Here is a 22,957-nt window from a genome sequence, read left to right on the forward strand (position 1 = left end):
ATTAGAACATGCACTTCTGTTTTTATTTCTTCTCCTTTTCCTGCAACAAAGCCACCCTTGATAAATTCATCATCATCATCAGCCTGACTATACCTACTGCAGGGCGAAGGTCTCTCCCATATTTCTCTTAACCCGGTTCTGTGCTAGCTGCATCATCTTGACCCCTGCAAGCTTCTTAACCTCATCCGCCCACCTAACTTTCTGTCGCCCCCTGCTACACTTTCCTTCCCTTGGAATCCAGTTTGTTACCCTAAGCGACCATCGGTTATCCTCTCTTCGCACTACACGCACTACATATCCTGCTCATGCCCATTTCTTCTTCTTAATTTCCGCTAGAATGTCGGTAACTGGAGTTATTTCTCTGACCCACTCTGCATGCTTCCTATCTCTTAATGTTACCCCTACCATTTTTCGTTCCATAGCCCTCTGGGTTGTCCTCAACTTAAGTAGAACCCTCTTAGTTGGCCTCCACATTTCAGTCCCATACGTGAGTACAGGTAAGATGCAACTGTTGTATACTTTCCTCTTGAGCGATACCGGTAAGCTGCTAGTCATAATCTGCGAGTGCTTGCCAAATGCGCTCCATCCCAATAATATTATTCTTGTTATTTCCTTTTCATGGTCCGGATCTGCGGTTACTACCTGTCCTAAGTAGACACATTAGCTAGCGAAGTACTGGAAGTAGTAGGCGAATGTAAAGTGCAGTTCCTTCCCGAGGCTGTTGAAGATTACCTCAGTCTTCTGCATATTGATTTTCAAGCCTACCTTTCTACTTTTCCTGTCTAGGTCATCAATCATTATTTGCAGTTCATCCCCCGAGTTGCTTAGCAAGGCAATGTCATCAGCAAATCTCAGATTACTGAGGTATTCTCCATCTACCCTTATCCCTAGCTGCTCCCATTCCAAGTCTCTGAATACTTCCTCTAAGCAAGCTGTAAATAGTACTGGGGAGATTGCCTCCCTTTCCCAACACCTTTCTTTATAGGAATTTTGTTACTTTCTTTATGCAGAACTATAGTCGCTGTGCAGCCACTATATATATATCTTCCAGTACTTTCACATACGGCTCATCTACCCCCTGATTTCGCAATGCCTGCATCACCGCCGAGGTTTCAACTGAGAAATGCTTTTTTGTAACCAATGAATGCTATGTATAAGGGCTGGTTATATTCCGAGCATTTTTCTATCACCTGATTGATGGTATGGATATGATCGATAGTAGAGTACTGTTTCCGAAAACCTGCTTGATCCTTTGCTTGGTTGCAGTCTAAGGTTGTCCTGATTCTATTAGCGATTATCTTAGTAAATACCTTATACGTAACAAAGAGTAAGCTGATTGGTCTGTAATTTTTGAGGTCCTTAGAGTCCCCTTTCTTATGAATGAGGATATGTTTGCATTCTTCCATGGTTCCAGTACCGTCGATGACACTAAGCACTGCGAATAGAGGGTGGCCAGTTTTTCTAGCACAATATCCCCCTCCCCAACAAATCTGTAGTTATCTGATCCTCTCCAGCTGATTTCCCCCTTTTCATAGTTCCTAATGCTTTCTTGACCTCGTCCTTCGTCACTGGTGGAACGTCTGACTGTTCTTCCCTACCGCCACTCTCATTACAGTCCTGACTACTTTGGCTACTGTAGAGATCTGTATAGACCTCCTCGGCTACTTTGACTACCTTGTCCATTCGTGATGACGTTGCCCGCCTTATCCCTTATCGCATATATCTAATTTTTGCCTATGCTCAATTTCTTGATACAGTAGAAGCCCTAAAACGCTCAAGCACACATGCAAAGCATGACAAACAGCGTGAACAGTGAAAACTGCAAGCAAAATGCTAGAATTTTCAGACAATTTTAGCAGCACAATGTCACGATGTGATCAACACACTGTGGTCAGTGCACTGCGATCGGCACACTGTGATTGGCAACCAGTGCAGGCGCAGTGCACTTTTTGTAGCACACTGTGGTTTCAGAAGAAATCAATGCTCTTTTGAGGATAGTCCTGCCACGCCTGTGCTAAGGCAGGTTCCCCATGCAGAGAGGTTTGGTGGCACTGACCGTGTTGACAGAGTTGAGATGGTACAGGTTGCTGCCACTGGAGAAGGAATTGTTCTGTGATGACACACGCTCCCCAGACTGATCCAGAGCTGAGCCGCTTTTTTCCTGCGAGAAGGAGAAGCACCACGATGGTCACCTAACACAGACTCAGTACCAGAGGCACAGAGCCAACCAAACCAAACGCACCTTGCAAGGGAAGCTGTAAATGTGTAAAGAGTCTACACACAGGAGATAAACAGAAAAAAGGTACGCAACATATGGATATGCTAGTTTTTCTGTACCTTTTGAAAAATTTACTTCTCTAACTTCTCTTCTTGGCTAGAAAGGTTCAGTAGTGTTTGCTGTTTGATAGGTGTTTTTTATTTCCAAGAAATGTTTGTTTTATGCGTGTAGCAGACTTCTTGTCCTAAAGATAAGAGAATTGGGAAAAATGTTTTATGTCCTGGCACCGAAACTCCGGGCACCGGCTACACTATGAGAAAATATAGCTCTTGGTCTGAGGGAACAGGATTGCTTGACGGTAAGACTGGTTTATGTTTTTAACTTTCTGTGGTTTATGCAATTTGATGTCCCAAAGTGAGCTAGGCTATATATAAGGGGTGCCATAGCGCAGGGTCTCTGGATAATTTAAACCACGTAGGGTTCATAAACTTACACTAACATTGCACAGTACACAAGTGCCCTGTGTTTCAGCCCCCCAAAGTGCGGCCTCTGCGGCTGGGATCGAGTCCGAGCCCCCGATTTTGTACTCCAGCACTATAGCAGGGCTTGAACTATGGCGTCAAGTGATTCTACAAAAAGACAGCGCCTTGCAAGCAGTGCATTGTCTGTGAAAAACATTCCGAGCCAAAGTGCATCAATAAAGACATGAGATGCTGTTTATGAGATTAATGCCCTGGCAAACGATGCAGTCAATTTGAAACTACCCCATTGTCATAGGCACATGGTGATGAAGAACTGAAGAAGAAGATAACCAGCCAGCCATGAAGTGCCTGCAGCTGCCAAAAAATGACATGTGATGCCTGACTGCCCTGCATCTTCAACTGCTGCAGAGAGCAGTAGTGTGCTGTCAGAGACGCTACAAATGCTGCAGCCATTTAGTGAGGCTGTAACTGTGAAATGGCAGACAGACTATACCTCTGCACGGGCATATCATAAATTGACCCTGATGACCAGTAAAACAGGTAGCTGCAAGTACTTAACTGCTCCTACAAGGTGTGTTGTTACAAAAAGTTAGCTTTTATTGATGAAGACTTGAACAATACAGTTGTGCTGCTGGAAAGAGAAGCATAGCGCTGCTCTGAGCTTCCTTCCATAGTGTATGAGATACTGAGTCCTTGAAAGCGCGTTTCTCTCCTCGTGGGCCTAACTTTAAAGGGTCCCCAGAAGAGGGGTTCAGAAAATGGCCACCAATTGTGTGCATTATGTAGAGGAAATTCTGAGCATGCATGCCATGTACAAGTAATCAAAAGCAAGCTGATAATTTGCTAGACACTTTTAAGCATTCCCACTGTTGTGCTGAGTGGCAGCTTGCGGCGCCAGACATTCGCCCACGAGGCTAGGTGCTCACCTAGCCTGGCAGGAGACTGTGATGTGTCTCTCTTTCCACTCCTCTGCTGTCTAGCCTGTCTAGCTGCAAGCAGCAAAAACAAATGTAAACTGAGACAGGTTGGCTGGGAATGGTTTGTTTTTCTAGCGTGCGAGCTGAGAGGGAAAATGCAGAGGAAGTCTTCAATTGCCCATATCTCTGGTGCTACGCGTGGTAGATCAAAAATCTTTGCAGGAGATGATAGGTGTTTCAATATCTATGACTATCATCAGCTGTTCTTACCGTCGGCAGGCCCCTTTTCAGCGCCCCTTTAAAGCCTGCCTTGATGTCCAGCCTGAATAGGCATTTACTGACGCCGCAGTTCAGTGACAATGCAAAGTGCACTGATTCTCAAACACAGTGGAAGCACAAGTCTGCACCGTCAACATTTTCCAGCAACTTGCAATAAATGAATGCTTAGAGGAAAGATGGCTCCCTGGTACATTCACATGACTGCCAGGAGCCAGCAACACAGTTATTTTCAGAAGAGCCCACTACACAATAAAGAGTCGAGTGTCTAAGAAAAGATCCAACTGAAACAAGAGCAAGAGAATCTTCCTTCCTTAGTGTCTGATGACGCCTTCAGTGGGAAGCTTAGTGGCTTCAATATTTCTGATGGACAAGCAACTACCGAACAAGAATGCGTACAAGCTGCGAAATGCAAGAACAGAGGAGCAGATGGCACATGGAGCATTGACGGCAAGTATGCTTGCTTGCTCGCATTTGCAGCCCATCAACACACTCTTCCTTCAGGGATAACAACATTTAACCCCTCTTGTGTGTGTCAGCGATAAGAAAGTGCTTATCACTGATTTGTGTGAGCTGTGGTTTTGATGCACTCACATTTGCTGCTTTAAAAAAAACTAAAAACAAAGGACACTTTCCAAACAAATGGTGGTATTCTTACTTTCAGTGAGCTTCTCATCCAGAAAGGGATGTGGGCAAACGCAAGAGCAATGGTCTACACAGGGTGTATGGACGTGAGGATGGTGTCATGGCACCAGATATGCTAGTGAAGCAAGAACTTGCATTTTCATGTCGTGGATTCTGAGGAAATGGAACTACTCTCAACCTGTCATAGTTTTTGACAGCTAGGAACTTCTGCGAAAGGAACTATGTTTGCACAGCTCACCACAAAGGCCATTCTTCTCCCCAATGATACAGGTGTGTTCATTGATGGGACTGTCAGTGATGACTTGCTACAAGGCATTCCATATAGAAACAGTTTGGTGTGAGTGGAGAACTTCACAGATCGATTAGGCTGGAATGCCTGCACTCCCCTAGTAGGTGTTTTTTAATTGAGGAAAAGGGCATGTTGCGTAAAAATTACAGCAGGTTCAGATGCAAGCACAATCAAACACACAAAAAAAGAAATATCGTAACCCGGAACTCCGGCTAAGCAATTTCACTTAAAAGTGCTGTCAACAATCAAATACTTTCTGTTTTTTGCTTATGCAAAAAAACGACGCCACTAGAACAGCTTATTGCAATATTTATAGAGCTCGGTGAGTTTCCTGTACAGCAGCACACCTTCAAAGTGAAGGCTTGAAGATGGTATGAGATTTCCACAACTGCTGAGATGCAACAGTATCAAATTTCTCGAGTGGTGTGGACAAGGTACTGACCTCTTCTCATCTCCCCCAGACTGTGCAAAAGCAACTCACCAGGCATGTGTCGAGAAAGGAGATGCCAAAGTGCTCCTGGGCATGTGAGTGGCCTTGAGTTGGACCCGTGGGTGCAGATTTTTTTTCGGCATTGTGACTTGACTTGGCCTCAGCTTCTTCCTCCAGCGGCACCAGCAGTGCACGGTAGAGCGGCTGCGTGTGGAAGTAAGTTATACCCCACTTACATGGGCAAGTTTAGTGACATTTTCACGAAGTGCACTTACATAGAAAGAATAACACTTTCGTTGCTCATTGTCACACAGTAAAATCAAATGTCATTTTGAAATGACGGCAGTGCCGATACAGATGCTGCAGCCCTATGTAGAAATTAATTTGCTTTCACGATGATACCTTAAAATTCAATGCTATTGCAAGCACAATTACCCCAAGCTAATATTCAGAGTTTATTTATGCATCTAAGTACATGGTTTTGACTAAAAAAGCATCGCGATGTCGCACGGGCAAGTTAGCTTGACCGCCCATTTGCTAACGTGCATGGTTACTGCTGTTTACATGCAAACCCGACCTCGTTTATGCTATATAGCATAGCTATATAGCTGGCCGCTTTGGCCGCCACTAACTTCACTTCCCTTGCCCTCTCTCGCACTGCTGATGACGATGACCATACGATGGCCTATCAGCCATACAGTAGCGCCGCTCGTGGCAGTTTTTTTTTTTTTCGTTCTTTTTGCTCTCGGCGCACCAATTTGGCGAGCTGCAGAGAGAGGTCAAATTAACAGACACACAGCAAAGTTTGTTTGAATTAACGAGAGTTTCGCCCCATAGACTGTCCTATGTATAATTGTAGAGACCTCACGTGCATGTCTAATTATCCAATTTTATGAACTAATGGGGGTTGAATTAACGAGCTTTCACTGCAGTTGTTGGGGGCTGGAACACTATCTCGACAGAGCTCAAGTGTGCATTGGTGTGATGCGCAGTGCAGTTGTCAAGCAACGTCAGCACTTTGCACTTCCTCTGGACCATCTCTTAGCAAGCCACTTTTCAAAAATGTCTCTCGTATCCATACTATTTTGTTGCTCACGTAAGTCACTGGCATAGAGAGCACCTTGGCAAAGCCAAGCGGTTTCTTAGCTTTGCCAATGACCCACAAGTTTCGCTTATCTGGACCACCCTTATTAGAGCAGATCAGCACTGTGATCCAGTTTTTGCTGGCTTTTCCTCCCACACATTTGTCTGTCTTGGCCGTGAGAGTCTTTGATGGTAACAGTATGGAGAACAAACCAATTTAGTCTGCGTTGATGTCCTTGTTGGAATATGCAAGAATCCGATCGCGCAGCTTGGCCATCCACTGCTGGAGCGATCCCTTGTCAACGGATGCGGTCTCCCCAACAATGTTTTCACACGTAATGTTGTGCTTCTCCTTGAATCTTTGGAGCCATCCATTTCCCGGCTGGAAGACATCATGACTGAGAGCGAAGCCCAAGTACTTAGCCTTCGTCAGCATGATGAGTCCACTGAGCGGGATGTTCTTTGATTGGGCATTCAAGAACCACCTATAAAGTGCAGCTTCTATGTCGGCACACGTGGAGCACCAGATCCTCTTTTGGTCCTTGCTGCCAAAGTCGTCGTCAAGAAAGGCGTCAATCTTGCTGCCGTTCTTGATTATCGTTGAGAGTGTGGAATGTGCGATTTCATACTCCCTCGAATACCACTCTTCTTCATGTTTCGGCGCACTTCGTCCAGAACGGCCCTTTATCTTCAACGACAACACTTTTCTTTTGCCCGCTGAAATGTAGGGCTCGTGAGACCTGACACTGCTGAGAATTGAAAGGTCAGTTTCGAGAAAGGGGATAACTGAGCAGGTCCGTTGCCTAAAAATTGTCCAGGCAAAATTAGGAATCACGAGATATCAAAGGTAAGGAGCGAAACAAGGCAGGAAAGCATAATAGCATCCTAATATCGAAGTGCGTACAAATATCTATGAAAGCGGAGGAAACACTTTTGCTTCTGCTTCTCTCCCGGGCCCAGAATTGAGAGGAGAGAAATTCAAGAACCACGATTTCCCAAGTGAGCTGCTGCTTCATGCCATCATTGAAAATTGCCTTTTATTTTCTTACGTAAGAATCCCTCTATAGAAAAGTCACTGGGACCAGCAAAAAGTTTTGCTATATCAGTTGTTGGTGATGACATAGACTGGAAGATGCTGTCTGGTAATTAAATGCCTACTTACTGAATGCGTTTTGTTTCTTAATAAAAAAAAAAAAAACGAAAATATTTTGCATTTTTCTCTTATTAATCTCTACCACTTTTTTTTTTTAGTTATAGGATTATTTTGCTTACACCTTGTGGAAGTACTTCTTAAGCATAAGGGCAACGTGGCTACGAATGCAACCGAGTTTGATACGAAGTGAAAACCAAAGCCATGGCCACGGGGTCATTTTTCGCTTCTGCTGTCTTTTAAGATGAGAAATGCATGCAGCAGTCAAGTACTGCTAAGTCACATACGCTGTGCCTCCAGTTCCTGCCATCGCCATCACATATTGCACAGTGAAGGAAATATTTGGCCGTTTCTTCCCTTCCCTATTTCTCGCTGTACTTGCACTGTCTTTTACTTTCTGAATGGACCGCACCGCCTTCTTTCTGTGTTTGTAGACAGCCTTTTTTTCCCCCCTACATGCTGCATGCTTTCCCTCACGACTTCAAGGCTTACGTAAAGTTGGCTTCTCCTGAGTGCTGCTAAGCACGGTGATAAATCCATTCAACACTGTTTTTTTTTCTTTTTTTTTTCCGAGAAAAAAACAACTGCCTCGCGATTTTAAGTAGCGCGTGTGCGGCGATGTTATTTCGCGGAAAGCCCTCGCTGCGGCCGGAGGCACTTTGCTATAAACGGGGGAAAATTTAAGTCTTCTACGGAAAACGAACTAGGACTTCAATTTCACTTTACTATATCAAAGTTTTTACTATATCTGAGTTCACTATAGCGGTGTTCTACTGTACTTTCTTAACCTTACCTCGCAGCTGATTCGACGGGATGTTGCATCACGAAAATGGCAAGCCAAGCGATGCAGTGATGCAACCTTTCGCTTCGCAGGAGTGCAGATGACACCACGAATGCGGCTGTCAGCCAAATTTTGCTCTTATTTTTGCACAAAAATTTGCCTGAAGGTGTGAAAATTCCCTAATCGATACACTATTTTTCACTGAGTACAAAATTGCTTCGCATATCCACTGATGTCCGCTTACTTACTTCGCTAAAACTGAACCCAAATTGCACTGAAAATGCAAAAATGGAAATTGGAAATTGAACTTGTTTCGTTATAACTGCTATTTTGCTATAAGTGGCTTCGCTATAACCCAGATAGACTGTATTCAGTGTTTGATGCAATGTGAACGCTTGGTATTAGACATCCCAAAATATTAACTTCAAGTGAATACCATTTTTGGAACAGCTGATCTGTGCGGCTTTTGATCCAAAAGCGCTTCCTGTGGGATGGCATTGTGGCACGCGTGTAGCTATGAGCAGCAGCCATCTACCAACGCAACTACAATATGCATAATGAACAGTCTAGCGGGCTAGTTGGTTCATGTTCGAAGAAAGGAAACCCACTGCACTACTAGACAACGATGAAGGTGAAGGAACGAGAACAACACCACAGGCAGCTATGATGCTGTGCTCATTCCTTCCCCTTCATTGTTGTCTTGTAGTGTAGTTTTTCCCTTTCTTCAATAAAGCATAAAGAGCATATGCAATAAATTATGAAGCCATGTAACAAGCATTAAAGAAAACATGCAAGGTTTAGCTGAATCTGGCCACAATGAAATCATGAAAAATATGAAAAAAAAGAAGAAAAAAAAAAATCAGCTGCCAGAGCTGTGAAGCAGGCAACATACAGACTGAACCTGGCATCACCGCAAAGGCCAGTGACGAGGTGCCCACTACTTTTTCCGCAGTGCCCGCTGGGCCACCCAGCAGCACAATGGAGGGAACACATGGCTGCTGCATTTCGGCAAGCGACACAACCATGGGGAAGCTGCCTCGGTCAGCCTCTCTGCACAGGGTGGCCTTTTCGTGCAACTGGTATGCCTGGTTGTGAGAGGCAAAACTAAGCACAACGCAGGCTTCGTCTATTCCCCTAACAATAACACCTATGGCTCTGGGTCTGCAGTGCAGATGAGGGGGCAGAAGAAGATTGCCACCAATGCACCTGCTGGTTGGCCAGAAATGCAGTTCACCAGAATCATGTTGGATCCATAGAAACAGCTGTCATACCAGGCGTCCTCTCATGTGATTCTTCATCAATTCCAAGTTCTGTGCCATTGGTGGCAGCATGACGCTGGATACCAGGCCGGCAGCATCACATGATGCCTTCACGTTGCTCCATGGGGACACAGACACATCCTGCAACAAGCACAAGAGCAAAGTAGGAACTCACTGCTGCACTCGACGATAACAGCCATAGGCAACATACGCAACACATACACAGTAATCCATGTAAATAAACTTAATAAAGCAATAGGACTTTTATGTTTCAAAGCTCTAAACATCCCTGTAGGTGCACTAGACGACACTTACGCACCTGGGGTTCCTTAAGGGAACACTGACGATATCATTATCACAATTTTTATGTTAGCAAAATCTGATAGTATGGCATTTCGTGGCTTCCTTGTCACTTGCTTGGCAGCAAAAGATGCATTTATTCCAAGTTATTTCTTTCCAAAGTCAAATAGGTCTTATTCTTGCCACTATGATTCAAACTTAGTCGTGTAAACACAGATTTTGTGATTGATAGAGCGCGGTGAGCAGTGTGCTACAGTGCCCGAAATTAAGGCTACCGCTTGCCAAAGCCGCCCCTTCACTTGTGCGAGCCACAGGTCCTGTTACCGACCTCGACATGAACAGTATGTTGATGAGGCGGCCAACCAAAAGAAAGCAATCATTTAATGGCAATGTCAATTCCAGTGCTTGGAAAAGTAAGTAAATAAAACAGCAGCAAAAATGTGCAACAAAAACATTAATAATGCAATATGCTTCACTGGTCGGCGTGGCATGGTGGCTAATGCACTTGGGCTAACACACTGTCCTACAACAGCCCAGCTAGCCTGCATGCAATTAGCCCAGGTTCTTCATCAGTTGAATGCATGTTTTCCAGCAAGAATGCAAACATTTACCATATGGCATAAGCTTACCAAGAAAACCAAGCCATACCCCGCAAAGAAAACCTAACATGGGCGGATCAGGAGGTGGTCCTGTCCAACTCCAATCTCGTGGTACCAAGTCCTTCGTTGCAAGAGCTCGGGCAGCGGCTTCAGCCAAAGGAGTCTAGCAATTAGGACCCCACTAACTTCACCCCTAACCCCTAAACCATTTTCCTCGAAAATTTTTATACTAATACACTACTATAACTACTACTAATACTACTCAGGTTAAGGTCCAAAAGGCTGAGGTTTATATCCTGTGTGGTGCTACAGCCTTTTCCTAAACTTCTTCCTTAATCAATAACCATGGTGTTTTATGTCTTTCAGGATAGCCCAAAGGCCATCGGTCATAATGTAAAATGTACAATAATTTTTAACACATTTCCAAATGAAAATTTCTAGCATTGGAACACATAACCCCACTCAGGCAGATAATCTGACAACCACATTTCCAGTTACTGTTTGATTCCCCACCCCTCTTTTTAAGCAGGCAGTGATGCAGTGGAAATACAGTGAAAGCTCGTTAATTTGAACGTCGATAATTTGAATTTTCGGATAATTCAAACTAGACCACTTGGTCCGGCCAAGCTCCATAGAGATATGTGTATAAAAAAGCCTGTTAATTCGAATGCGAGTCGATTCCGCTAGGCATAATTCGAATTGCACGCCGCCGTGTCTGGGTGGCGCAAGTCAGCCATGATAGTGACGGCGGCTTTTAGCGCCGTTCGCTTCAAAAGCCGCTTGCTGCTATGCGCATTCCGACGAGTGGAGTGGCAGTAGACAGTGCCCGCCCCAGTCGCTCATAGCATGACAAAGCAAACGTACTGAAAAGGAGGCTTGCACAACCGGACAAGCACTGGCACTTTGCCAAGTTTGCTTCCCCCCCCCCCTTCCCTCTGCTGGAGCTAAAGACAAAATATAAACACGCCGTTATCGCTGCGCAGCATCTTAGCGCACTACCAAGAAATGTGTTGTGGACCGTGACAGCGCGAAACGGAGGAATGCACTAACAACAGACTTCTTTTTTTTCTTTTTTTTTTTTTCAGATTCGTAGGCACAAATCGGGGCTGGGTAAATTCATTATGCGAAGGAGTTCGTTATGTGACTAAATACGGTACATTTATTGTAATACAAATGGTTCTTGTCAGGTTTTTCGAGGCCATTCGATAATTCGAACATCGAATAATTCTAACTTTTTTTCCCGGTCCCGTGAAGTTTGAATTAATGAGCTTTTACTGTATTTATTCGGGGCAAGGTAGTCTTTTATGATGATGGCAGCAGGGAAGAGTTCGAAGATAATTTCATGAGCTCTTACTTCAACTCGAATGAAGGGTCAGGCAAATATCAGCCTGGAACTTCAGAAAATGGCCCAAGGAGAGCACACTTTCGATTTCATCTTGCTCTCAAGCAGTTACACCAGCGTGCACTGACAATACCACGTCCTATAGGTTCAGCAGTTCCTAACCACCGAATCCCTGCAGTGGGGCAACAAGTATGTGGCCATCACCATGGTAAATAGCACACATACTTGGGAGATTCTCAATGCTCAATGCACTGGTGTTCAGCACGTGTACAAAAAGACCACAAGCCCGAGCGTTGCTCTACCACTGTGGCTGGAAGGAAACAGTGCAACTCACCCAGACTGTGGTATTGTGGATAGTGGTTCCCCTGGACGGGAAGCCGTAGTAGCCGTTTTCTCGGAACGCTGAGTGTGCAGGCCCACCTCTGCAATGCGGCACAGTGTGGCATTCACCAGTACAACACTTATTTAAACTAGCAAAGAGGACTAAAAATTTCTTCATTTATAACTTCCAATAAACAGTACCCTTTATAGCGCTTTAACCAAAATCATCAAATTTCTTTAGATGGGAGTAATGTTTTTTCATGCAAATATATTCTGAAGATGGTTTATTATTTCATTGGTTTCTGGTTAAAATTAGCAGAAAAATTTGAAAAATAAAAAGCTAGTCTTGAGGATGGCTTTCTCTCGATGCATACTGCTCAGAAACAATGTCACAGTTCCTGTCAGGAAACAAATTCTACTTCGTCAACAATGCTACATCTCTTCTGTGCAGCAGCTCTTCTTTGGGGACATAGCAGCCAAGCAGCCAAGCAGCCAAGTAGCCATTGACATTCATTCGTGATGCCGTCGTGAAATCACCTGTCGGACCAAAAATGAAAAACCGGCCTAAGGGCAAGTAACACTCTCCAGCGTTGAAAATTGGAACCAACGCAATTGCTAACTGTAGTTAGTCTTAAGTGGTGGGGGCAGCGCAAAATCAAGCCGGACGAGTGTGAGTCATCATTGGCGATATTGGTCAAATCTAGGGTGTCAAATCGGAACCGAACCGAAAACCGGAACTGAACATGAATTTTTACCCGGAACTGGAACCGAACCCAAATTTTTGCTGCCATCTTGGAACTGAACCCAAACCGGAACAAATCAGAGGAACTGTTCTGAATTAGTTCACAGTACGGTTCCAACCCACTTTTGCTGGCAACTTACAGTCATTAATTTTCCTTTTATAGCAGCTTATAAAGCGCTCTTCTCATTTATTCACAAAGTGCCACTGCACACCGCAAACATCACAACTATATTGAAAAATCGCCCCTTGTAAAAGGGTTAAAAAAAAAGGAAAATATGCTGCCACAGGCATAGCACCCATCTCTGGTGTCGGGCTATCGTTTCATCCCGAAAACGGGTGGCTGCCGCACTGCCCAATGGTGCCGCTCAAGGATAAAGTTGCTTCATTTGAGGGCCTTCCCAGGCAGTGAGATAATAGCATACATAATTCGTAAGTTGAGTTACATATTTAGATAGATATAATGTGTGTATATATATATATATATATGTATATATATATATATATATACATATAACCACGTACAACTCAAGAATAAAATGACGAATCTGTTAAAGAAATGTCACGGGAATCATTTTATTTTCCTATCGCTCAACGACGTCACAGTGAGTCACATGGTACGTGCCTAGCAGCCATATGCGATGCGACGCCAGCAGATGCAATATGGTTGACGTAGACTTCAGGATGATCAGCCGACGCTGAGGGAAGGCTGCCATGAGCAGCAATTTACCAGTCAGTTCTTGAGTTGTATCTGAACTTAATTAGCCCAAAGACGATTCCATAAGTTGACTGCCCCCTTTGTCTTCTCTTAATGCCATTTGACCCTAGCAATGTCTGCTTATTTTGTTTCCCTTGGAAAATTAAACTATGCCAGGAGTGAAGTTCCGATGTTCAAATGTGAAGACTGGGTAGAGCAGGGAACTCACTGGAATTACTGGTAGGGGCATTAATGCACAAGCTCTATTTGGTGCGCATTGTTTTGGCCGGTACAACTACAGTGTCGAAAAAGAAAATACATTTCATTGCTTTGTCCACCATCACTGATGCAAATACTTAAGACAGTCTAGAAAAGTGGCACTGAAAGCCACAAGTGCACTATTGAGAGAAAACGTAACTAATGAGTAACCTTGTGTACGGGTTTCGTGGTGACAAGGGTGGTCGGGACAAAAATCTTGAAAAGCAGGGAGAGAGACGACGCCAAGCGTACCGAAGAAACAGCAAAAAAAAATTAACAGACAATGAATGGCAGTAAATGTGCAATAGGTTAACTGCAGCGTGAGAAACTAAAAGAAAAAAAAGCCGGTGAGGTGACAGCAAGAGGGTAGCTTAAAGAAGCAACACAGGAAGTAAAAAAGGAAACAAGAAAGCAAAACAATAAATGAAGCCTTCATTCCAATGCCAGTGCCTTATGACACTGGAGTCATTTTTTTCTTATCCTGCTTGTCAGCATTTATGTTCAGCTAAAAATTCAGGGGGCACTTTGGCTCACTAAAACGCTTAAAGGCAGAAGCCTTCCTCGCTGCGATGCTTAGACATTGATTGCGAGACCGTTTGTGATTGATTGTGCCAGACATTGCACCTTTTCTTTGCTGTCAACCAATTTTAAATGCCGCTGATGCCTGCTGTACTGCGTTTATTTCAATATATGCTCTGTGGTGCGGCGTTCGAGGAAGCATCAAATGAAAGGAGCCGCATGGATGCCTGGATCAAATGCTCAGCAAGGTCAGCTTCATATATGCGTGAATCTCCTGGTGACGTCATCCCCAGTCATGACTGGATGTGACATCATTATCACTTCTGGCTATTAGACATGACCGGATGTGACGTCATGATGACATCATATCTGGTCATGACGTCACGGCCGATGACGTCACCATGTGAAGGCTATGGGCATCTCGAAACGTCTAACCATTACTATTGATTAGCGATAGTTAACCATGACTTGAACTTACTGAGTACTAGTTAATGTCTAGTTAGTGTTGGTCAAACACCCTTTAACTATTACGTGATGGTTAGTGATAGTTATGATGACCTCTAAACGCATGGGTTCCTATGGGCATCTGTTCAACTATTTTATTATTAGTCGTAAATTATAATGGAATTATCTTGAAAATGCCTTAAATCATGTTCCGATATCATCTGATTGCTATTGATTAAGTATCGATTCAATGGTGATTGGCATATGCCCATATAAAGCATGCACCTGAAATGTGAGCACCTTTGCTAACCACAGTATGAGGCATTAAAGGTTTCGCCTTATGCAGGCGATGAGGGGCAACTGGAGAAGCAACCTCTACGTCCTAGACTGCCGCTGTATATGGACGGATAAAGTGCGAAATACCTGATGCCTAGAAGAGGGAAAGAAGGACGGGCCCAGCAGAGGAAGAAACGCAGCACTTTTTTTAAGTTTTTCATTCTTCCAGGGGGTGCAGTGAAATGACCTCCAGCTACAGACGACAATATAAGGTATAAAACCCTATGATGCTCGTCAAACAGATGAGGAACCTCCGAATAAACAGTGCAACCTGTGGTTCCTGAGCTTTGCTGCACGTATGTTGAGACTGCAGACTGCGACGCAGGAATTGTGTGATGTGTTCTACGAGATGAGCCTTGTTGTGTTACTCTTAACTGTACAACCAAGTTGAGGCCGTCAGATCTGACAACAGATGTAATAGATGGACAACTATATGGTTTTCCAGATTTTATTATCTACTGAATCAGGAAAGAAAAAAAAAGTGAAGTAAACAATAGACCTGAATTTTTTTTTTTTAATTCATTTAAATCCGTTTGAACTGGTTCGGGCAGGGTCGAACCGGTTCAAACCGGAACGGAACGTGTGTCCGAAGCTGAACCCGAACTGAACACGAAAAAAATCTGGTTCGACACCCTGGCAAAAATCATACAAAGCAAGTGCAACTCTGGGTTGGAAGTTAGAGGGTTACAGTCGAATCTGGTTATAACGAGCAGACTGATTTAACATGATTTGTTCGCTATAAGAAGTAATTTGCTCTAACCGAATCCATTCACAACGAACTTCAGCATCAAATTTGTTATAAAACAGTTGATCGATACAGCATTAAATGAAAAATCATGCCACTCACCGTGAATAATCTACTTCGAAAAAAATTTATTACAGGTGAATCTGCATCTATTTGCAGTAAGCAGTGATTTTCGCCTGAACACTGTGTATGGCACCAGCAAGGAGAATTGCGTTCTCGACACACGACATCATCTCGACGAACTCAAACCCACTTCCCTGTATTTTGGCACAGAATCACCACAACACATCGGTAGCAAAAAAGGCTTCTTGTAGCATCGGGCAAGGACGATTGTCTTCCAGTGGCGGCTTGTTGACGGCATCGGCACTAGATGCCAACACGCCTGCAACAATTTCAGAGTCCCGTGGGCTCCCTGCCACAGCAGCGTTGTTGTCAACTGTCAAAAAGTCCGAATGCAACTTTTTCTGGCAGAGTATCTGGATTACCGGCAAGCTCTTCCCAAAGCGTGGCAATATCGCAGTCGTCTTGCACTGCACGCACAACTTCCTGACCTTCCTGACATAATTCAGCATGGTGGAAACAGTTGCTGATGGTGTCTCTAGTTACATCTTGGCAGGCACAGTTGAACATTTCGATTTTGACGCTTCTGGGTGATCTTGTGCATTGTCTTTGATGGCAGACTTGTTTTTCAGGATGATGCTCAACATGCTTCTTGAAATTTTAAAACGCGCGGCAACTTTTTTCGCCACATTCGACACGGCAAATTATTTCAAGCTTGCTGGAAATCGGCAGCGCTTGCCGCTGCTTCGCTGTCATCTTGCAGAAACGTCGACAACATAGCTGCGGCTGAAGTCATACTTATCAGCAGCACAGCAGCACACTAGAGCAATATGCAAACACAAAGAAAGCATGGTGGATGCGGCCAGTGCGACATGGAAAATGCTGCCTTTTCTTACTCCCGTCATCCGAGGCGCGATAGGTCTAGAGCTGATACTTCATCATGCGGTAGGCAGCTGCCGAATAAAAATGCTGCAGAGCAGCTGGCAGAAGGCGCCGAATTTAAAACTGCTCCCAGTCCTGCTTAGGCAAGCCCATAAACTTTCGTTTTTCCTACAGTCACAACCACATTTCATGGAAGCATTTGCAGGTAGTGCGGCAACCCAGAGGTTAACCGGAGCCGACCCAGAAGCGCATTGGCGGGTGTCTGGTGACCAATCGCGCACGCTCAGAGTTCGCTATATCCAATGTTCAGTTCGTTATGAAAAATATATTTTAAATGCATAATGTCGAGTGTTCGCTATATTAAATAATTTGCTTTATCCATGTTGGTTATATTCGGGTTCGGCTGCTACGCAACTGATGCTGATAAAGCCAACCTCAAGTTCAAACAAACTGGATGCCCTAGCAAGTTTTAACTATTGAGAGTTGATCGTACAAGTTGACATCTTCAAAGTGCTATCTCGAACACAAAAAATTATACACTGTGTTCAGTCACTAAAATTATCCAGCTTCCTGATGCAGGTAGGCTTTGACGTTTTCCGCCTCCCAAGCGTGTCAACTCTGCATGTCTTGGGCAATGTTAACGGGGCATGACAAAGCAGCCAAGCAGTGAAAGAACAGAAGCCAACTCACACGACTGACTCCTCTCCGACGAGGAAGGTGACATTCCAGTGTGGGGAGATGGCCAGTTGCCGATGGGGGTGTTTCTCGTAGGTGGACACGGGAATGATGCCTGAAAATTGACGAGTCTTACATGCTGCCCGACACAGTAAGATGCATCGTGCTAGCTTTGCACTGCATCTCGTTACAGTGTTGCATTTGATGGCAGCCCTTAGTTTTCTACTCCAATCGTCACACTACAGTAGAATCCCGCTATACTAAGTCTCAGGTATAGTAAAATGAAATTGAAGTCCTAGTTCATCTTCTATAGATGACTACATTTTTTCCCATTTATATAGTGAAGTGCGTCTGGTGGGAGCATGCTTATTTCTCAAAATGAGCATGCAAAATACCGCAATGCTTGCATGCAACTCAGGCTTCATGTCATTTTCATGCTGGTTTCAAGCTTCATGAGCCATTCCAATGCTTAGGGAAGCTGGAAAGCATGAGGAGGAACCCTATGCATACTTTGGATACAGCTGCTGCACTGTCAGAAAATGCTGGCATGCAGTTTTGTCAACTCGTATGATCTCTCCCCTTTGGTGCACAACTGTACATAGCAATTCAAGCCATTATCAAAAGACCCAATTGCGGACAGTGCCACAGGAGGGTACAGTTTACATTGCAGAACACAGCGAGGATGCTAGATGTGAAACTGCACAGGGTAGGACGGACAGGATGGGAGGGTACTAGATTAAAGGCCGTCAGTATCACAGCCACATGCGTTGGAGCCGTACACCGTGTCAGTTCTGAAGTGAGACACATAACGGAAATCATACCGAAAATGCCTGACTTCGTCAAGCAAAGCAAAGCTAAACAAAAAAGGGGCACCACACAGCGTTAAAAGACAAAGTCACAATGACACTTGGGCAGTGTAGGGAACCTTACTGAGCATGGTTTCAACAGCTATGACCAGCTGCCTGCAGCCAGGCAAGAGAGCCCTCAACTCACCGGGCCTGTCCAGGTCCCAGACCTGGGCGGTGTGGTCAATGGATGCTGTGCAGAGGTGCCCCTGCATCGTCCACCCGAGACCCATGATGGCACCTCGGTGAGCCTGCCATGTCCACACAGGCTCGTACACACCATCTACGACGACCAACAGGGGTGAAGGCTGCTCACCCAAGTAGAAGATGCCCACCTGCCCTGCAATCAATATGCCCAAGCATGTTTTGCTGCCCACTCACTGAGCTGTAGACAGCGCTTCACTTGTACCGATGCTCTCAGACTAATTATTTGAAACTTGGGATGTTGAATGGCACAAGACTAATGTTTGCTCCCACACACTGATCACAAGCTGGAGACCACCAAAAGGCAATGCTAGAGGTGCCTCCAGCAGTACCTCAAGTCCCCCAAAATTGAGAAGGTAGCAATATTTATCCCGTTGTGCTGGTCATCTTCTTGAACCTCATTGCTATTACTGCTTCACAGCAGCCATAATAAGGGTAAAAAATTTACTTGCAGATATAAACAACAAGAAGCTTTGCCACTCTCCACACTTTGATGTAAAACTTTTCCTATGCAATCATCATGTATGACGTTTTAGTTTCTGCCCAAAACAAAACTAAAATCATCCAGCACAGTCAATCACAGACGTGGATGAGGAATACAACAAAGAGTAAGCATAAGAGCAAAGAAGACAGCAGGAACAAGAAAGAATGGTTCTCAACAAAGATGGGCCGCCACAACGGATGCTTTAAGGAACGCTGAGGACACACCAAACTTGGACTGTATGTAGATTAGTGCATTCAAATAACAAAGGTGCCATTTTTGCCAGAAGCGGGCTTCTACCAGCTAGGAAACGGGAAAAAGTAGAAACTTGGGCGCCACGCACTTCCCTGTGGCCCTTCACAGAATCAAGAGTACAGTGCAGATTTTGGTGCTCACACGGTATTCCAGAGGACACCCTTATTCATTCACTTCCCAATGGGGGATCCCCGGTTTGATGTCAAAATTATAAAACAAGAGCTTGGACAAATTTTTACAGCCAATTTTTTCAGAAATAAGCGGGTCTTTTGCTGCTGGAAAAGCATCACAACAGCCAGACAGAGAGAGACTCACAGAATCAGTGTTCCAATAGCTCAAGCACGAGCTCTCAGATTTGTCTGATTAACCAACAAATCAAAATGGTACCTACGCAGAAGCAGCACCGGACCGATAATCGCTGCACAACCAACACACAACTCACTGAAACTTGTACACACTCAGTGACCAAAATTCTAAGCGCAATTTTTTGGACAAGCTCTTCACCAACAAGATTTTCACTGTTCTGGATTCTACAAACAAACATAATGACATATAGCAGTTTCTGTGCTTCACAGTTGCCCCTCTGTAAGGAGCTAACGCCACACGCCATCTGCAACTTTCAGCACGAGGAAGAAGCGATGAAGAAGAGGATGGAAGGATGGGGCGCATGCGGGATAGAGCACAGTGACACGCAAGGGAGAGAACGGCGGAGCAGTGTTGCTGGAGGGCGGATGGCCACGAAGCTGTGGCTGATCGCATCCTGCCTGGCCTACAACCGAGGTGACCAGACCTGGGAGTGGCCACGGAGCTCCTGCTGATTGCGTCCCACCTGTCCTACGACCCGGGTGACAAGACCTGGGGGTGCCCAACTCCTGCTGTGCTCCTGGAACACGTAGCCAGCACGAGCATTCGGCCGTTGTGCTGGGTGCACTGGATAGACGCACCTGGAAATCTGGCGTTTCTGCCGCTTGACGGCAACCTGAGGCCTCTCGCCTCAGCTGAGCCTCTCCTGCTGCCTAGTCACCTGCTGGTCTGTCCCAAGCGCTGGACACCGGGCATTCCTTGCACTCCGAGCCCACATGACCGGGAGCATCCGCATGGACTTCATTCTAGCGTTCGGTGACTGTTACTAGTCTTTGTTTGTCTTCGTCTTGTTTGTTAAGCTCGTTATTTGTTATTATTTATCTAGTCTAATGTTTCTACATAACAAAATATGTTCCTAGTTTGATCAGTCTGGTCGTATTTTTGTTTGACCCCACCAAATCAGCCCTTCGAATGGTGGGTTTTAAAGAACCTCCTCGCACCCTCATGCCAAATAAGCATATTAATGTTTTCGAGCCTATATGCAGCGATGGCAGTGCAAGAAGCGCTGCCTGTCTACGAAGATGAGCATACACACAGAAAACACAACAGCAAGGATTTCTTTCATGCCTCAGATGCTGTTGCCCCCAGTAATATAGTGGGCAAGGGATCACTATAGCTGTATAATCATTGCATGCACCCTCTCTGTCTGCTAGGCATGGCGAAGCCATCACTGCTCTGGATACGAACTGTGTCCTTACTTGTACAAAGAAGTATGTGTTGACATTACACAATTCATAACATGACCTGCAGGCTGTGCAAAATGCATTGGTAGTGTGAGGCTTGTCGTAGATGTTTGCAGTTCAGACACGATGGAAACATGGCTCAAGTACTTGTGAATATTGTTGGTTATGGGCACAATATGGCCAAGAGTAAAATTAGCAATTTTTATCGAGCGTAAATTTTGCATCAGGGAAGTGATTTTCCAATGCTTATGGATTTTTCAGCCTGTCTACATATTCAGACTGTTTTCTAGATCTCATTAAGTTGGAAAAATCACCGAGTGACAACACAGGACAAAGCAAAAATTTCCAAATCTTTTTAGTTTTGGGAGAACTCAAAAAGTCTTCTTCTATAAGACACCGAGGAAAACCCTGTGTGTTGGCACCCCCCTGGAGGACAGCGTGACAAGGGGTGCAGCCAGTGACTAACCATCAGCAAATCCTGCAGCGATGCGCCGGTGTCCTCGAGCAACATCCCATGCCACACGGGTGCAAGGAACAGTCCCGAGTGGGCCCGCTGCAATGCCAAGACGTGCATGGCAACCACCACCCGTGTACAGGGGACGCTTGCCCTCAGGTGTCTGCAAATCGTCAGGAACTGGAATGCTGCAAGGGAAAATGCCCCCAACAGAGGTGCTATGATTATGCTGAAGTGCCAATACCAAACTCCCCGCACTGCCTGCTGACATGAGGAAACAGATGTCATCAACATCTAAGAACAGAGTTTGCCTTTTCATGTCACACAACAGTGGCGTCCAGTTTATCTCTCCACTTCAAGGATCTCGAAAGGTACATAGACGTTCACCAAAAGGCTACAAAGCTGCTAATACGAGGAAAAAATGGGTAATAATGCTTGCAGCTTAATCCAGTCAAGTAGTATGACGATAACATGAAACTTACTGATTATTGAAGGAATAGTGTTTTTTTCATATGCTCATAGTTTTCCAACTTTCCCATCAATGTAGCAGGGCTAAGCTGTAATGCTGAAAGTCTTCATGTCAAGAAGTTTAAAAGTGCATAAAAAAAAATATGACTGACCTTAATCTAACTGGCCCTCCCCCTCTCACACATGCATGCACACATGCATGCATGCATACACACACACACACACAGACACACACATGCACGCAAACACACACAGACACACACACGCAGGCACGCACACACACACACACCACTGATGCAAAATACCAGGAGGATGAGAAGAGGTTTGGAGAATTAAAACTGACTGCTGGGCTAGTTGGTGCATAGTCACATAAAGGAAAGGTTAATAGCGCAACAAAAGACACTCACAAATAGGCACAAATAGACACATAGGACAGGCGCTGACTCAAACTTCTTTCTCGGAACACCACATACATACAAACTTCTTCAACATCCAAATGCTCCCACAAAGTCAGCAACATATCCTCAGCAATTTAGGTCTACCTTACCTAACTCCATTTAACAGTCGACCTTCACAACTATACAGCGAGAGAGATGATTCATTAATACATTTTGAACCCAAGTCTTTTTATATACGAGGCTTCTAGCAGCTCACGGGCAACATTATCCCTGCTCCTGCCTAAAATCTCAATTTCTTTGAACTTCGGTTCACATTTTGTCTTGAAATCGCACGTTTTCGAACAGGTAGATGTAAATTCTTATTGTTTTTTAGAGCGCTTATGTTCTGCAGCCCTATCGTTGACACATCGCCCAGTTTGCCCGATGTATACCTTTCCACAGGTTAAGGGGACTTGGTAAAGAACCCCTGTAGCACATTTGACATAGGGCTTGACATACTTTTTAGTGCAGCCTTGTCTTTGACAGGCATCGCCCATGACTTGTCCGCACATGCTAGCCAACTTTTTGGGGGCGGAGAAGACCATCCTGACACCGTGCTTATTGGCGACTTTCTTCATACTATGTGCCACCTTATGTATATAAGGAGCAACAATAGGTCTGGATCCAATCTTCTCGTTTTGGTGTCTTTTTTGCAAACGTTCGTGTCCCTTTATATTCTGCAACAGGGACTCTGTAACGGCCACCGTTAGGTGTTCAGGATATCCCGCTGATAAAAGCCTCGATATCTGGTTATCGAAGCTCTGTTTCATCAAGTGACTGCAAGATCTTTGTAAAGCACACTTTAATGCTTGCATCGTG

At 44.7% G+C, this 22,957-nt stretch overlaps 1 protein-coding gene across 3 annotated transcripts in view; it reads right to left on the bottom strand.

The window, feature by feature from the left end:
* Nucleotides 1-22,957, bottom strand: part of LOC146193178 (uncharacterized) — a 199,060-nt gene that overhangs the window by 13,089 nt on the left and 163,014 nt on the right. For all 3 annotated transcript variants that reach the window (XM_084602596.1, XM_084602594.1, XM_084602595.1), the window contains 7 exons: nucleotides 21,246-21,421; nucleotides 18,441-18,632; nucleotides 17,463-17,562; nucleotides 12,106-12,193; nucleotides 9,543-9,671; nucleotides 5,309-5,461; nucleotides 2,057-2,161 (listed from right to left, as the gene is read on the bottom strand). In XM_084602596.1, coding sequence (XP_084458722.1) covers nucleotides 2,057-2,161; nucleotides 5,309-5,461; nucleotides 9,543-9,671; nucleotides 12,106-12,193; nucleotides 17,463-17,562; nucleotides 18,441-18,632; nucleotides 21,246-21,421 — 943 coding nt within the window. The remainder of the gene's footprint in view (nucleotides 1-2,056; nucleotides 2,162-5,308; nucleotides 5,462-9,542; nucleotides 9,672-12,105; nucleotides 12,194-17,462; nucleotides 17,563-18,440; nucleotides 18,633-21,245; nucleotides 21,422-22,957) is intronic.

This window comes from Amblyomma maculatum, chromosome 4 (genome assembly GCF_055883805.1).
Source record: "Amblyomma maculatum isolate TAMU_Amacu chromosome 4, ASM5588380v1, whole genome shotgun sequence".
NCBI classification, from domain to species: domain Eukaryota; kingdom Metazoa; phylum Arthropoda; class Arachnida; order Ixodida; family Ixodidae; genus Amblyomma; species Amblyomma maculatum.